Source organism: Dermacentor albipictus, chromosome 6, assembly GCF_038994185.2.
Source record: "Dermacentor albipictus isolate Rhodes 1998 colony chromosome 6, USDA_Dalb.pri_finalv2, whole genome shotgun sequence".
Taxonomy (NCBI): Eukaryota; Metazoa; Arthropoda; class Arachnida; order Ixodida; family Ixodidae; genus Dermacentor; species Dermacentor albipictus.
The window spans coordinates 7,522,033-7,540,047 of NC_091826.1; the positions used below are offsets into that span (position 1 = coordinate 7,522,033).

Genomic DNA, 18,015 nt, shown 5'->3' on the forward strand with positions numbered 1-18,015 from the left:
GGACGAATTCTGTATGTCAATTTATATATTACATGAATTTGTTACGTTGTGTACAAGGGTTTCGCAAAACCTGTATTTACACATTACAAATTTTTTTAGGTCCATCTGTAACATATAAATTTTGTCCGCTTTAGATATAATATGAAATGCAACTCGCAGAATTGTGATATCATTTTTTATTGCTGAGATACGGAGTTGTAAACTTGATAGTTTCGTTTTCTAAAATTTGCGTTTTTCATTAATGTTTTACTAAAAATTAACGACCTGAATCAAAAATTCGAAACCAACAGTCACTATATTTTAGGCTTTTCTTTTAACTGCAACAAACCTGGTCAGGTTTGGTGCAGTGGTTGCCGAGAAAAACGAATACTCCTCTTGCATGTGTTTAGATAGGATCATCCGAGCTAAAACTTCCTCTTAAAGCGCTAAACGCTTTGAGTCACAACGACAGCCGTTAACAAGTCTCGAGCGCTTGTCGAACAGTGTCCCGTTAATTTTCCTCTACGCCCTAGAGGGCGAACAGCGCTCAATTGGCAAGAACGGAGCTGTTACCATGGAAGTGCGGAGCGTCATGGCGCCCACTCCGACGGCCGCCTCGAGCAGGGTGAGCAGCAGGGCGCCGAGTCCCGCCCACGAGTGCCACGTGGCGAAGTGCGGCTTGCCCAGCGCCGCCTTGTGGACGAACGCGGCCCAGCAGCCGAGCGCGGCGCACGCCGTGGACGCCGCCTGCAGCGCCCAGTGGAGCCGGGTGCGGCCGAGGCGCACCAGCAGCACGGCCGGCTGGGTGATCAGGCCGTACTGCGCGGAGGCGGGGCAAGCGTGGAGGCGAGCGCCCGGCCGATCGCTTGTGCTACACCACGCCGAGTCCGGTGTCTCAAAATCCTCATTTGTAGCGCATGTCGTATATACTAGCGTTCGTGATAGGCTGGAGCGAGTTCTCCCTCTCTCCCCCCCGGCTCCTCCCCTTTCTTTAAAGGGGAATAAAGTTCATTCATTCATTCATACAGTTGTGAACAGTGCGGCAAACAAATGACTAATTATTATACTAATAATTGCACAATAATTTTAAAGTTAGGCCAGAATAACTAACGGTGGCGTTATGGTTGCTATTCGAGTATCCAGAGTGGTGGCTCTCTAGGTAAATAGTAATTTACGCAGTTATTCGGATAGCAATTATTAGAATAGCGTTAAGAATTTTTTTCCTATTATATATATTCGATGGCTAATGCGTTTGAGCGCACTGAAGCCCCTCATCGGCTTTATCTAGTCAAGCAATTAAAAGGAAGTTTTTAACACGAAAGCGTTAAGTGTCCCGTATCGCAGAAAATTCCGCGTCGGCGACCAGCTTCCCGCGTCCAACGTCGACCATCCTCACGCGAAAGATCCTTTCGAACATCGCATATTGGCCTCGAGCTCCACCACTGGAAAAGCTGGCGCCACCATCGGCGTGACGTGCTAGGAGGGATCACGTGGACATAGCGGCCGCGTCGGCTGCTTCGGGCGCGCCGAAGCGAGCTGAAAACGAGTTTAAATTCTCTCGTACGCTGCGCTCCTCATTTAGTGGCGAAATTTTCCCGCTTCGAGTGTCTCCTTTACAACGCTTGAAAGCACTACAATAGGCAGTGGCTGCCTTTAAAGGCGCGCAACATGGTAGGCTACTGCTCGGTGCGGCAGTGCCGGACGCACGTAACGGAGGCCGGTGTCAGCCTTATTCACACGTAGCCGCAGGACAAGAAGCTGCGTAAAACTTGGCTCGCGAAACATAAAACCGGCAAGCAGTCATCGGCTACAACTCGGGTATGCAGCAAGCACAGCCGCGAGGAAGATTTCTGCTACGGCGCCCGGTCTGCGATGTTCTGAAAACGCGCACTGAGACGCTCGCCCGAATGCGCTGCCCGACTAATGTCATGACGGTTTGGTCTATGAACTTGTCGATGCTATAGATACTGGCAAGTTCAGTGGAGTGGAAAGGCAGCGGTAAGAAGCACATTTAAAAAAAGCATGGCATATGGTCATGTTCGTGTTATGAATTAATGCACTGGATTACAAAAAAAATGGCTGTGGCTTAGGTAAGGTTAAGCCCAGGATGCGAAGCATACTAGCCTTTATTTTAGTTGTTGAACCACTGTTTAGCTTGGTGAACTGCTGTTGCTTGGCTATATTTGGTTCGGCTAGACGAAGAAACAACTCATGCGTTACTCTGCTTCGCCTTGGACGCCCCGCATTGGACGCGGTGAGCGTCGAGCAACGCAGCGTTCGGCGCGGCAACGAAATGTGTGCCTGAGCAAGCGACGCACGCCTGAGCCTTAGAAACAGCTCGTTTCTAAGGCAACACCGCATTCACTAGAGGCGCTTTTGTACCGCTTTGAAGCATCGTACTCGTGGCTCAGTGGCAGCGTCTCCGTCTCACACTCCGGAGACCCTGGTTCGATTCCCACCCAGCCCATCTTGCAAGAGTTGAGCCAAAGCCACTTCTCTGTCGTGACGTCATGGTGTCACGTGGTATTCAAGGCGACACCGCCGCGCCTGAGGAGCTGGGTTGAGCTCTCGTAATATGCTTCGCATAAAAGGAGCAGCGGGAAATTGCACGATGAGAACACCGATAAACATACAGTGCGACGCAACTCGAGAAATAGTATTGAAAGGTCAGAGAATTTAGAAGAAAAAAAAAAGATTGAATCGTCGCGACTGCACATCACAGTCCCCGTAGGCGTCGAAGTCTCTACAATGAAATTATTTTTAAACAGCTCTGATAGCGCCTACGCAACAATGGTTGCTTGTATACTGTCAAATGCTCATATTCTGCGGCCTAAAGCTCATGGCACGGTGCGAAAACGCGCGCGCGGGGAAAGCGAAACAGTGCGCGGACAAGCATGTAGACGCACAGTCGGTCGCTGCGAATCTGCGCGATCACTGCATTGAGGCTTCGTTCTATTACGCTCCATTTAGTTATACAAACGCTATCAGAACATTTTTCACATAGTTTGCTCTCAGCGTTTACCTACCTTTCACGCAAGAAGCCGGTTCGGGAGACTCCATCGCGGCGACCGCGCGCAGTGGCGTTCACTGTACGTATTCGGTAAAGAGATAGCGTCTGTAAACGATTGTGTGCTCTCAGTTTGCCCAAGATTATTATTTAGACAGTAAGAAACTTCTCTCGTTTCGAAAGTACTTACAGAAATGTCCGGGAGAGTTCGCGCGTGGTGTTTTCAGTGAGCGCTGACAGCAAAACCTATGAGGAGCGCGCCACGTGATCCCTCATACTACGCCAGCGAGGCGCTTCCGATAGATGGCGACTCCGTAACTCCTCGCCGCCAATACCCAACCGCGCAGGCCCTCCGTATAGCGCAGAGAAGTTACTGAACTAATTGAATTTCGAAAAGTAAACTGCGTGAGAAAAATCGTATAGTACGACTTACAAACAACCTACAGAGACGATAACGTCGTATTGTAATTTGAATACACCAGAATACATAATTAGTTTACGCGCTAACTCAAACACAAACCGATTTTCTAGCGTTTCTACCATTGATCGAGCGACGCGCCCGGTTCCTTGTAAAACCTCCTGATGGCGCTCGCCTCCACGAACAACATGAAACTTAATAAAGTAAACATGTCCACAATAGAGATTAGTAAGGGGCGGTTGAAAGAGAGGTGGAAGTAGGGAAATAACAAAAACGGAGATGTAAAAAAACAAAGCTCCCAATAGGGGGTCAGTAAATTTGGTTATGGGAATTCATCGTGTTTTTCCTTTTCTTTTTTTTCTTTTTTAAACTAGGTACGACATTAGGCAGCATAGTAGCAAGAGCTTGGTGGCGCAACTCACTGCCCCGTTCCAAAGGGGACGCTCGTAACATCCATCCATCCATCCATCCATCCAAAGGAGGAGTACAAAAACAAAAGTTTCCAGTATACAGGGGTTCAGAAAGTTTGGTCATGGGAATTCTCCGTTTCCTTTTTCCTCGTTTCTTTTTTCTTTCTTTCTTTTTTTAACATAGTTGGGACATTAAGAAATATAGTGACAAGAGCTTGGTGGTACAACCCAGCGCCGGCGTCCGCGATTCGCGTGGCCAACGCCGTAGTGTAGACGCCTTCGGCGGACGCCGTAGAGGGACGCGTTGGCGGCGCTCCTGTGTCTTGAACGCGATCTGCGACGTGGCCAAAGCGCGCGTCCGCGCGGGCCCCATCTCGTAGTGACGGCAGCTTCGAATGCGATGTGCTTTCGGCGTCTCGTTCGCGTTAAGCGAGAGATGCGCGCAGGTCAGTTCGCCTGCTGCTGCCGCCATTCCTAACTCCAGCATTTTGACAGCGAGTTCCCGCGCTCATCGAGGGAGATGCGTTCATGTGCTCTGCACCGTGCTTGTCAATTTAGTTAAAACACGTTGGCGGGCTGGTTTGAATTTATGATAGAATGTGTAAGCGCGACTGAACAAGGACGTAGAAAGAAGCAGACATACAAAAACGCTGTCTCTGTGTGTCCGCTTCTTCCTATGCGTCCTCGTTCCGGGACGCTTACCCATTCTATTGTTAATTTAGTTAGTAAGCGAATGTTTGAAAGTTTATAAAGCGGCTAAAACTACTATCCTTACTTCGCACAGATATTCACTAATTTCCTATCGCAATTGGTACTTCTCCTTTCCGGCGATACTGCGACTATTTAAATTTCCTTTCTTTAACACCAAGCGTGGTAGCATGCACCCGCACCGCTCACAAACATAAAACACGTCTACAAAGGAATGATTCATGCAGGCTGTGCAGAAAGACACTTACCGCCAACACCGCGAGCGTCGGGTGCCATGGGAACAAGAAGCCTGCAAATATCCGAAATCGACTCACAATCGGCAACTAAAGTTCGGCTGCTTGTTAAATCGGATGTGGCGAACAGTCGCTCGAACCACTCTGTTTCGTTTTCTCTCTGCTGGTATTTTGTGCCGGGATGCGATGTCGTAACGAGAGCGCCATTTGGAAACAACATGCGACTGCGGTTATTTTCTTCCACGCGTCTTTTTACTTCAAACTGATTTTTGAAAGATCACCTGTTGCATGTAGCGCAATGCGACCTCTTGAGATCGGATTGACTTGAAGAGGCGCACACCAGCACGTACGAGAGATAATCAGATGGGCGATTAACTGACTGATAGATGGTGAACTTGTGGAATTGGGGGCCGGAGTTATTAATGAAGCCTCGCCAAAAAGACGGACACAAGAAATGAGCACAAACACTTGTGTCCTCATTTCCTGCGCACGTGTTTAATGACTGTATGCTACTTTGAACTAATTCATGAAAACTTAACTATAGCGAATCACTAAATTTATATGCAGCGAAGCCATATCTTAGCATAAGCCCTTTCACAAAACCTGCTTCGATCGAAAAGCAAGTTCCCCCAAGTTTCCTGCATAGTACAGGCGTTCCAGGCGACAACTAGGCATAAAATCATTCGTGCTTTACGAGACAAACCTATGAGCCACACCAGTGCAATAATTCAGCAAGATTTGGGGACGCACACGGCGAGGCTGGCTCCAGCTTCGAATTGCTGCTGAGCGAATCCGTTATTATTTGGCACATTTTTTTGCAATTGTAATAAGTGGCCTAATGTTATTTATTGGCACGTTAAAAAGTGATATTCTTAATTACTTAACTGAACACTGATAGTTGTCATGTAAGTAATGTTCGAATCACCAGCTTTTCATTCGAAGGAATGAAATTGCGCTGAATCTGTCACAGTCCATATATTATTTAACGTACTCTATTGGAAATTATAACCAGTCAATTAATCAAATGTTCATTATAGTGATCGGGAACAGCTACGAAGTGTTCTTACTGGTGCATTTATAAAACAACAAGGGAGACAAAATGTACACAGAAGACAAATGTGGTTGACAAAACAATGTGAGATAGAGAAACAAATTGCGAATCACAAAACGAGGAGGGGGGCGTAAAAGTTAGTTAATCATACAATAAGACTGTCAACATATATGAAAAACACGGGAAATGAACTCTGAAATATATCAATACAATCAGAATACTTACTGCATGTTATTTCGAGTCGAGCCATAGCACAATATCTAATGCAACAGGCCGCACAGAAAACGCGGATTGCTGTCTTGTATATTATTGCGGCACGGAAAATTGCACGTGATCAAGAAGTTCTGAGCAATGTGCAGTGCTATGGACCACCTTATGGTGGAATAGGTCTGACTTAGTACGTCTTCATTTTAGAGGTCTGAGTTGGCGCATATTCGAGAGGTTTGAACTACGGTCGCCTGAACGGCAAAGGCGGTGCTTGAAAATAGCTATCATTTCACTCTGGACGCGTTCAATTAGGTAATAACTAGATTTGCAGTTTCCGCCCCAAGCTAGGCATACAAAGGCATACTCTAGTAGTGGAAAGCACATGGTAGAACACAACTTCAAAAAAAAAAAACACGCAGGGGAGCGGGAGTCATGCAATATACGCGACAAACAATACCAAGAGCGCGAAGGGCACGTTGTTTCGCATATTTAGCGTGTGAAGAGAAGCTTAGCGTCTTGTCGAAGTACACACCAGCAAATTTCACTTCATCAACCCTAGGCAGTGGAACATCCAATTGCGCATCCAATTGCAACTGTATTTCCCGTGCATAACTTAATGCCACAGTTTTAAGAGTAGCTCATTGTCTCTGCAACCGATTGAAAGCGAAAAAAAAACGTCTTTTTGGAGGTTATACAATGCAGTCGTCAACACCGTTGACAAACTTGAATAGTTTTAAGTGTGACGAGCACACAGAAGGAATGAAGAGTCTTGAATTGCTAACGGAATGTCATTTATGAACAACAGGAAGAGAAGAGAGCCAGGAACAGATCCCATGAGGAACTCCTCCGCTAGTGACTTCATCGCTAACAGAGCTCTGTCCATTAATGCCAACAAAAGCACGATCTATTGCTCAGGTAACGTGACATCAGGGCAGTGATGGAAGAAGGTATGTGCATTTGCGTGAGCTTTGTAATGAGCTTATATGACAAACTACATCAAGTGCTTTTTTACGCCAAAGTAAATAGTGTCTAATTGGCCCTTAATATGTACCACACTGGAAGCATGGGTCATAAATGTTACCAAGTTTGTTGTTATGGAGCGCCATGATATAAAGCCACGCTGTTCATCTATTAAAATGTTCTTAGTAATAACAGAAAGCAGGGAATGCTATACAGATTCAAACACTTTTGATGCAGCGCAGAGGATAGATATAGGTCGATATTTAGTAACAGCACTCCTAGCACCCAGTTTGTGTACGGGCACTACTCGCGCTACCTTCCAAGTCCTAGGAAGCGTAGTAGACTGCATGGCATGCTGCCGTACACGTCTTAAGCAGTGCGGCAGAGATACCATCAGAGGTAGTGCCCAAGACATCACAATTTTAATAATAATAATAATAATAATAATAATAATAATAATAATAATAATAATAATAATAATAATAATGTTTATTGCCACCAAAAATGCAAAAGAACACAAACAGGCCGATCTAAGCCTCAGTTGACTTGTAAGACCGTGCTATGAATATGATACACATGGCGAAAAAAAAATACGTAAATTGATGAGACATGCAGAATAAAGATAAAATGAATTCCAAAAAAAATGGAAAAGAACAAGATAACATTTGCTTATTCTACTTAAAACAAAGGAAACTGATGAAGTAAATATTATGATGGAAAAATGTTCTCGAGGGTAATTGCAGCATAGCTCCTTTAATAAATCTTTCAGCGCGCTTTTCGATGTCGCGTTAAAGATTTCATCTGGTAACTTAAAGATGTCCGGCATATATTGCACAGCGTCTGGCAACACCAAACCTTGTGGCTGAACGAGGAACTACATAACGGACGTTTCCTCTAAAGTCTCTCATTGTGACGGCACTTTTTTGTTTGAATGCGGAATTCCAAAACTGTTCGACAACTGTTTCTATAAGCAATGATTAAAAATTCAGTAGACCAAGTTCACGGAAGATATTTGCAGCTGCTACTATTGGGAAACTTTAGACAACATTTTCAATGGATGGATGGATGCAAAACTTTAATCAAGGCCCTGAGGTACGCGACTCAGCGCGCTGCGGGCCGCTCCCACGTTGGGACAGTTGGGCCATGCTTGACCGCCGCATCGTGGGCCCTCTGGACAGCCCATAGTTGCGCCACGGCATCGGGGCTCATTTTAAAGAATATTTTTTTATAATCCTGTCTACCCTGCATCTCTAACGATCCAAATAGAGGCCGAAGACTGTAATGCCGTATCTCAACAGGCTGTAACCGAGTGCACGTACAATAATCTTTTTTTACAGACAAGCATGCAATACTTTTGATATTGAACAACAGCCAAGCGACTGACCTCAGTTTAGAACAAATAAGTGATAAGTGATGTTGCCACGATAAGTTGATATAGAAAGATATTCCGAGATATTTAACACAATCCATGTATGAAATAGGCGCAAATTTGCAAGAAATACAGTTCGACTCATGTAAGTAGAGAGGCATGTTAACTACAGTAGCCTTGAGTGGAGAGGGAAAACAAGCAAGTTGTGTTTTTTGGGCATTAACAACAATTCCATTATTAGTGAACCAAAGCATTGCCATGAACACGTCATTTTGCAACATTTCAGAGGACATTTCGTAAGAAAGATGTTTTGCCAGTAACACAGGGTCGCCAGCATACTGGAACACGAAACATTTGGAAATTACCGAAGGAAAGTCATTAACGAAGATGTTAAACAACAATGGCGATAAAATGGGCCCCTGAGGAACTCCAGCTTTCAGCGACAGCTTACAACTAAAAACGCCCTCATCATCGGTATCGACTACTTGAAATCTGTTGCTAAACCAATTTTTGAAAAATGTTGTAAAAAGGCCCACGAAATCTCCAAAAATACAGTTTACTTAACACGATTTGTTGATTCCGGGTGTCAAACGCTTTCGCTACATCTAAGGACAGGGCACACGTGAAAAAATGCTGATCGAATGCCGAGAACAGTTAATCTAAATATTCCTCAAGCAGTGTCAGAGTACTACGCCCTGGAACGAAACCAAACTGCCGATCAGTCAGGATAGAAAATTTGTTAAGAAAGAAAGACATAGCGTGGAAAAGAAATTTTTCTATGACCTGAGCAATCATCGGCAATATAGAAATTGGCCGATAGTTTTCAATGTTATCTTTCTTCCCTGACTTGTGCAGTGACAAAGCAACTGCAGTGTTTAGGCGTTCCAGAATTTCGTCACCTTCGGAAAAACCATGCAGTATATGCACGATAATATCTAACAGCGCATTGACATTCCTTCTGATGGTGTGTAAGGATATTCCACCATATCGAGTGGGTTTGTTAGGACGGAACCTGAAAATTTCTTCCAGATCAGCCCTCGAAATTCTCGGAAGAAAAGCTGACGCAGATACGGATTGCCCTAACGACCACGTGTTTCTGAGACAGCTCTTTGGGGCACTCTTACATTTGCCTGTCGAAAGCACCAGCCACTGCTGTGGTAGGTTGCTGAAAAGCACCGAAAATAGACTGTTTACTGGAACTCACTCCTCTGGCATGATTTACCAAAGACCAAGTTTTTCTTACAATATTTGAAGATTGTTGGAACTTATAAATAAAGGTAACGGCGTTTGGCGCCACGCAGAAGAGCGAGAACTCTATTTCTTGCCGACTTGTATACAATATATGGCAGTGCTTGGTTTCTCAGATTTCTTTTGCAGCGTGTCCACAAGGTGTCTCGATACGAAATAGAAGCAAGAATTTCTGTGTTCATCCAGCAGTGACCCTTTCTTATCGGCTTAGCTATCAGCCGTATGCAATGTAACTCAACTTTTTTCAGTTGCGTAAAGAGCGTTTCATACACTTTGCCCGACGAATCTTCTTTGGTTAAGTATGTACGTCCAGTCAAACAAAACGATAAGCTTATCAAGCTTGGAATAATAATAATAATAATAATAATAATAATAATAATAATAATAATAATAATAATAATAATAATAATAATAATAATAATGATGATGATGATGATGATGCGTTGGTATAAATCATGCTTCAACAGACATTTCGCATAAAATCATCCGTTATTCGTCGTCAATGCAGAGTCTGTGTGGAAAGCCACTCCGCGAGAGACAAGATCCGCCGCCCTCATTGTGGAATCCTTCTCTTGAATTTCGACGCTCAGCATAGTATCAAGCAACATTGCACCGCTTTTGAAATACTGCTGATACGGACATGCGATATCTATTTTTGTTGCAGCGTTGCTATAATTGTCGCCGGTCTGCAGGCCCTTACTTTCTTGCGTGTTGCGATCCTTGTCAAATGTTTCCAAGCCATTGAGCGCGTTACAGAATCCTGCCGTCGGGCCACGTGCTCGGACCACTCGACAACTTTCGCTGATTCACTGAGAGGGAGAGAAGTGCTCGTGGCGTGCCGAAAGTTTACACGAAAAGTGCCCGAGAAGTGCCCGAGGAGTACGCGAAGAGCAGTGCCCGAACGTCCGCCAGAAGTGCACAAAGTGGTACGTTTCGTGCAGCTACTCGACATCTCCAAGTGAAGTACACGGAATGTACCACGATAATGCACATAAATGCACCGACTGAAAGTTAACGATAAGTGCTCCAATTGCGCTGCGAACCCACTCAGCACGTTTGTAAGAAGTTAAGCAGAAGTCCTTATGCTCCAAGTTATGCACACGAAACCATGCAGAAAACTGACAAGTCACAGTTTTGCCGCTGCGTCCTAAATGATGCAGTTTACACAAGCGCGACATCTGTATTTAGTGCGGAGTTAGATTTGTAATACTGATGCTTCAATTCTTTTAAAGTTTTCGGACCTCCTGACAGCCCCTATAAGTTTGCACGTCTTTTTCATATACAGCACATTTCATTCATATTGATTTATTGGTGAGAAAGTGAGAGAAATATTGCGTTTCACGGTATATGAATACGAAGGCAACGGTTACCTCAGAAAATAAGGCCGTCGAAACGAGAGGTCGCGAGCGGAGGAGGTTGACGTCATCGAGTTCCACTTCTTCTCCTACTGGATGCTTCCAGATTCGGGGAGAGAGAGGGAGAGGGGGTTCCCTCTCTCATTTTCACTCGTTCTCACTCCCGCCCCAAAAACAGCATCGGCGCACCGAGTCAATGCACCGGGTCCCTGTATTCCTGACGTCACGCGGACGTCACGAACAGCTTATAGACAAGTGATGCTTGCCTCTCAAGTGTTCCACTGCATAGTTAAGCTTCTGTAATGGTTCATAATGTACGATTGAAAACTAGATCTGTCGATGAGAAAGATAAATTTCACTGACGCATTTTGTCAGCCTTTTTTTATCGCAATTGCAGTCGGGTAATCCGCAAGGGAGGCGAACTTTTCGTGCCACCTGGGCCCGCTCTGAGTATGCATTATCCGCCCAGTCGTGAACGTGAACTTCCGTATAACCTCGAATGAATATTTTCCAACAAATCAACATGTCATTAACACATTAAATAAAAGAACGTGTCATCTTTTATTGGTCTGTGGCCGCTAAAGCGGCACCTACCTAACCTCCCTCCCACCCGGATGGAGCCGGGAATATCAGGAATGCTAGCGTTATAAGCACAAAAAGTGCTACGTGTGTCTGTTTCAGGTGGGAGCTAAAACCTGAGTCTGCGCTAATCCATCCGTATTTTAGCATGCCATCGCAGCAAAGATACATCGATCGTGTTATCGCAACAAAGCCGCGTGGATTTGCTGCAATGGCACAATTGATGCTAACGTACGGATAGATTAGCGCAGATTCAGGTTTTAGCTCCCACCTGAAACAGTCGCACACAGCCTTTTTTTTGTGCTTATAACGCTAGCATTCTTGACACGCGACAACGGAAGCGCGGCAACTCATGCATTTCGGTTCTCCGAAATCCAAAGTGAGGTTAGAAAGCATGAGCAGGGAGTAACTTAATTCGTTATTATTTGGCTCGGACTGAAAACAGCGTATATAGTTGTAATAAATGTTGCAGGAACAAGATCGACATAAAGTAGCTGGATGGCTGAATTGTGCGCAGAGGTTCTGCAGGATAGCGTGCAACACGACAGTGCTAGAGAAGGTGTATCTTGGAACAAGATTCGCAAAATATTGCGGACATAGTGCAAGATTTGCACAAAATCGCAAAGGCAAAGTGGTGACTTATTTCTGTCGGAACAAACAATTTCGAACACCCTCCCCTCCTACCTCAAGGAAGAAATCATTGAAGTCTCGCTTCTGCCACCCCCCTCGCTCTTTTTTATTTTTCTAATAGCGAAGAAGCGTTGCGTATGCGTTGTCGGTGAGAGCCCAATTTTTAGTCAAGCATAGAGGCCCGCGAGGTCGCAAATAAAATGTTGCCCAAAATGAACAAAAGGCTAAACTTCGCCTGACTCACTACTACATTCACACTACTCAAGCAGCAAAAGAGGAGGAGGGGAAGCGGCTCCAACCCGATCACTTGAAGAATGCTCCGGGCTTGGCCCGCTCCGCTATTGGAGCGGCTGGTTTTCACATATTAGTTCGTTCGTTTCTTGCACACAGTGCAGAAAACAAGCCACAGTCTTGCACATACGTATGCTACAGTTGAATAAACAGAATGAAATGTATCAGCCAATGCGAAAGTGCAGATGGGCAAAGGCAGCGGTTTGCAACCTTCAATACATTTATCCAACACGTCTCCCCCCCTCACTTCTCACAGAAATCCTGCATGAGCACCTTGAAGATTTATTTGCATGCTATAATCCTTGACGTTACATTAAGCTGTTGCCATAACTAAAGCGGTCTCTGGTGAAACCTTTTCGCATGAATTCTCATAACTGCGTATGTTTGGTTGTTATTTGCATGTAAATGATGCGCGCCCCGCAAGCTGAGCACCATTTTTGTACGATTCCAATAGGGCTTTCACAATTTCAATCTAAAAGCAGTAGGCTCTCGGGTTATACTTACATAACATTACAGGTATACTGTCAATGAAGAAGTTGAGGAAGATACAGCTGACAGGAAGCAATGATGATGACATCAGATTCTTTTATATAGAAAGCCGAAGCACCAAGTCCGGTTGAAAGTCAACCCTGTTTCCCTGTTTCCAATTTCTTTTATTTGGTGAGCATCGATCTGAAGGACTCCACAAATCCATCATGACAGTTGACCCGCGAGGCGTCGCAAATGCTTCTTCGGTGGATGGTGGCTAGCACATGTGCAGACCACAGTCGAAGAGTTTCCCCATTTCGGGGAGCCAAAGGGGGTGGACTTGCAACGAACTGCACTTACCGAAACTGCATCAAATGCGGTACCGTAAGTTCGCCCCTGTAGACGCCGCAGTGTAACGTTTCCTTCTTGTTATGGTGTGTGTGTTCGTGCGTGTGTGTGTGTGTGTGTGCACGCGCGCGCCCGCGTACAGGCGAGGAACCTTCCAGATCGTGGCCAGTGTGGCGAGAAGGGCGTTGACACGGCGCAGGCGTCGCCACGCGATTCCGCATTTGCTCGTGACGCATCGCGACTAATACGAGAGGGCGCCAGCTCGTATCAGTACCATCAGTGACTATTTAAATTAGAACAAGGCTTTTCTTTTTTTCCTACACGCTTACAGTCAAGCACCAATCTCCTATCGAAGCACGCAGGTCAATAATTCTGGCATGTCAAGTTACGCTAATAACGTTAATGGCAAACCAAAAGGCCAGGAACATAACGAACACGCGTGGCTCAATGTGAATTAAGAGGCTCAAGGAGACTGCATTCAAATAATGTGTGCTATGGTTCCAGTTAAAAGAGGTTCTGACTGCTTAGGAGACATGCGCCCTCTCCCGCCAAGTCAGGAAAGCCTCGTACGAAAGAGCGGCCTACAATATTTGAATGCATATGGCTGTTGTGCATGGTGATGTGGCACCCGTGGCACCTGCCTATTCGTTCGCGGTACAATATTCCGCTTTTTTTTTTTTGCAGCAACGACAAAAGCAGCATTAGCGGCTCATTTATTTTTCGAATACTACTTCGTGTTAATGGTGCTCACTTCAAAACAGGGAAGTGTCCGACATTCATAGGAACGTTCTCACATTCGTATTCTCACACGCGGCACGGTTCTCTGATGTGCAGCTGCTCTAGCGACATTGCTCGTAGCATTCGAGGCCTCTTGACCTGTCTTTGTGGGCATAAATAGTCGCCGCAAAGAAAGCACAGCCGTTCGACAACGAAAGCTGAAGCATCGCGCACAGCAGTCGAGCGACCGCCTTTTTACCTTTTTTTAAACTCCATGTACCGCCGGCGCCATCTACGTGTGGCGAGCGAAAACAGTGACAGCGAACTGAGCGCCGATCGGTTGCCGCGGGGCAGCAGCGACGGAGCCGAGGAAGCAAGGCACACACACGTACTCACGCCAGGTGTCCGGCTTCACAGCGTACAGAACGAGAACGGAGAAGAGCAGCGTCGTTGCGAGAGCGCCCGCCGTCGCGGACCTTGATCCACTGGCCCTGTTCGCCATCACTGCCGTTGCACTTGGCCTGCCGCGGCGGGCAAATTGGGCAAATGCTCAGGAGGCGCGGTAGATGAGCTGGACATGAGCTCCGGCAGGGGGCGCGCCCCTTTATAGCTTTTATTTTCCGCGGCGTCTGCACTACAGAGCGGAAGCCACACACATGAATAAACTGTACACGGCAAGAAAAAAAATAATAAAATAAACGGGGATGATAGTTCGGCGGCAGCACTGCCCGGCGTCCAGCGCTCGGGTTTGGGTGTCACTGCAGCACTGAGATGGACTTTGCGGCGGGCGAGAAGACGAGCTGCGGCTCGAACGGCGAGTATGGGACGAACGGCCCCAGCGGCGGGAACGGCGGCAGGGTGAAGGGACGCGTCGCCGTGAACGGAGGGTACAAGGGCAGCGTCAACTTGCCGCGATGGTGAGCGGCGGCCGCCGCCAGGAACGGGGAAAGGCACGGGGCACCAGCTCCGCTGCCGGGCGACGGGCACGAGTCGGTGTCGGACTCGGGCCTCGCCCGCTTGCCCCCTCCGCTGCTCGTGGACGAGACGTCGTCGGCCGCCGGCTCGTCCTCGTCGGAGAGCGAGCGCTTGCGCTCACGACCCTTGACGCTGAGGTCTTGCGGCGCCTGCGCCATGCTCTCCATCTTGACGTGGAACGGGATCTTGTTCTCCGTCTTGACGATCTCCGGGAACGAGACGAAGCGGTAGACGAACTTCTGTCCCAGTACTTTCTTGATGATGTTCTTGTCGTAGTAGTAGCGGAGCGCCCGGCTCAGCTTGTCGTAGTTCATGTTGTGCTTGTTCTTGCGGAGCCCCCACAGGCGCGCCACCTCTTCGGCGTTGACCAGCTTGAACTCGCCGTCCTCGTTGGTCCAGGTGATCATGTGGCTGTAGCGCTGGCTCAGCAGCAGCTCGAGCAGGAACTGCCACAGCGTGATGTTGCTCTCCATGGCTGCGGCTGCTGCGCGACAAGAGGAGCCGCGGCCGGCAGGAAGCTGCTCGTTGCTGCTGGGCGGCCCCGCAAGCAGGAAACGGCCCAGCTCGGGAAGCGGCCAATTGCCAGCGCCCGGCGCCGGAGGCCGGGGCTCACCTGCGCGATGGTGCGCCTGCTGCTGCTGGGGCTGCGGAGGGGGCTCGGGCACCGCCGCCGGGCCCTCGTCCTCTTCGTCCGTCGGCGGCGTCACCGTGGCAGTCGACTCGTGGTCGTTGTTGGGCGGCGACTCCGAGGGCGGCTCCGGCGTCTGGGCTTCGGGCCCGGCCGCCGCCGCCATGGAGCGCTGCAGCAGGTGCCTGAACCTTGCCAGTGCTGCGCCGTGAGGAGCAGGAGCAGTCCTGGCGCGCGGTCGTCCCGTTCGACGGACTGAGCGCGACTAACGGTACATCGGGGCCAACGGGCCGCCGGGCGGAGAAAGGGCGCTGCTGCGCTTTCCTTCCCGCGACTTGACCCGCTCCATCCGGGCCGCCCGGCTTTCCCACTGCCCCAAAGAAGGCCCTCTCCACTCCCGAAACTTTCAAGTTTAGACCGGGGCTACCCCCTTCTCTCTCCCCCGTCTCGCGATGAGAGAGGGGGAGAGACCAACTCCCGGGCCCGGGTCCCGTCCGGCGGCGTCGCAGCGCGAGAGCGATGACCGCGCAGGATGCGCACTGGGTCACTGGCACCGGAGAAACGCGGCTGACCCCATTGCCCAGAAATCCGGAACGGCTCCTTGTGTTTGCCGCCGCCGAGGACGTTCACCTGGCATTGAAAACGAGTGCAACGGCCGCCGGGAAGGAAGGCCGGACGTTGACCGGCTTCGCTGGTGCCGCCGCTGGTGGTGGTGGACGCCGCCGAGCAGGGCTGCCTATCTCGGGTTTCAAGGCCGCTCTATCGGGCCCCAATCGACGATAAGGCACACACCTGGCCGGCACACGCGCGGCGACAGCTTTTAAGTAATCGCTTGACGGTCCGTGACGTGGACCCGTTGTTTCGGGTGTCGAGTAAATTCTTGACGTCCAAGTAAACGGCGCGCTCCCGTCCTCTGAACGCTGTGCGCATCTGCGATTCCCAAGAACCGCGAGCAGTGTTCCGCGTGCGTCGACTGATCCTTGTTCGGCACAATTATCTGGCCGTTGCGCAGAGACGAGAAAGAATTCGGTGTCTGTAAGCTATACGCTTATCGCAGTGGCTCCTCTGGTATTTAAATATTCCACCGAGAGTAACACAAACACAGACAAACACACAGAAATGTGAACACTTCCTATGCCGTAACACATCGTTTGTCTTGCCTACCTGTTTCTAACAAAGTATTCGTCTTTAGTTCACGCTCATCAATTGCGTTCAATGAATACGAACCAACTTACCGAGCGAGCAGCAAAGTTATCGAGGGACCTCGCCACGCAATGGAAACTATAGAAGAAAATATAATTGCGCGGCCGGACAGTGAGTTGCTTAAAAAAAAGGGGGGGGGGGGGATATTCATGGGTTTTACGTGCCAGAACCTTGATCTCATTATGAGGTACGCTGCAAACGAGTGGGTGGTGCTCCCCGGATTAATTCCGACCTCCTGGAGTGCGCCTGAATCCAAGCGTAGACGAGCGTACAAAGATTCAACCCTCGAGCTCAGCAGCGCAAAGTCGTACATCCATCGGGCTCCCACGGCGACCGAAACGAACACGACTGCGTCTCAGACATGCCTTGGCGCAACATATAGCAATAATCTGACGCAATCGGTTTGCGATCATCTGATGACAGCGCAAAATTATCGGCGGGAACAGCGCTTGCATGCTTCGCTGCGAGTTAAGTCGGATGCTGACAGGGCCGGATGAGCGCGCATTACTGATATGGAGGCCCTGTGTATTCCGATTCATACGCGAAAATGGCGTCTCGAGACACTTCCAGATGGTGGAGCTTGTTCTTTCAATGGACATCTTGCAAAGCGTAAAATGGCAGACTATAAGAAACAGAAAGGAATAATCAAACTACGAGGCTATAGTGAACCCAGTCGAAACTCTTTACTTTGTCTGGGGGGCACACATGCGTTAGCTTCGGAGTCGGCCAGCAACATACTCTATACTCTGTATACGTACAGCACGAAATGGACAGGAAGGACAGAAAAAGACACACAGCGCTGACTCTCAACATATCTCATTCAAAAAATGACGCGCAGCAAATATATTTACACTTAATGACATCAGATTAGCACAATCTCGGCGTTACACCACGCAAGGATGCATCAGCAGGAAGTGACTCTCAAGCCTGCCGTTAAAAGGACACCACCAAGGTTACCCATGACATGGCATGTCGGCCGATAATTTCTTTCCCCGCCTCAATTATTCCACTTGTAAGGCGATCCCTTGCTCACAACAGTGCGTTTATTAACCACGGTCGAGCAATTGCGCGACCTGGAGTGGACAGCCAGCGATCCTTCCGGTGCGCGTCTTACACTGTAGTAGTCATGGTCCCTCAATCTATCGCGCTGGCGCAGCGGGGCCGTTTGTCCAATATAAAGCTTTCCAAACGTCAAGGAAATTCGATACACTACATTTCTAATGCAGTCAAT

General features: G+C 48.1%; 2 protein-coding genes across 4 annotated transcripts in view; both read right to left on the reverse strand.

Moving 5' to 3' along the window:
- The window catches only part of LOC139060754 (transmembrane reductase CYB561D2-like), an 87,438-nt gene extending 72,930 nt beyond the window's left edge, over positions 1-14,508 (reverse strand). For all 3 annotated transcript variants that reach the window (XM_070539847.1, XM_070539844.1, XM_070539845.1), the window contains exons 1-3: positions 14,375-14,508; positions 4,771-4,811; positions 553-798 (exon numbers count right to left, since the gene is read on the reverse strand). In XM_070539847.1, the coding sequence (XP_070395948.1) occupies positions 553-798; positions 4,771-4,811; positions 14,375-14,480 (393 nt within the window). In that variant the 5' untranslated portion in view covers positions 14,481-14,508. The remainder of the gene's footprint in view (positions 1-552; positions 799-4,770; positions 4,812-14,374) is intronic.
- A 53-nt stretch (positions 14,509-14,561) lies between these two features.
- LOC135896459 (protein FEV-like) lies at positions 14,562-16,570 on the reverse strand. Its single transcript, XM_065424844.2, has one exon. The coding sequence runs from the start codon at positions 15,745-15,747 to the stop codon at positions 14,734-14,736; it is 1,014 nt and encodes a 337-aa protein (XP_065280916.1). The 5' UTR covers positions 15,748-16,570; the 3' UTR covers positions 14,562-14,733.
- Positions 16,571-18,015: the final 1,445 nt, after the last annotated feature.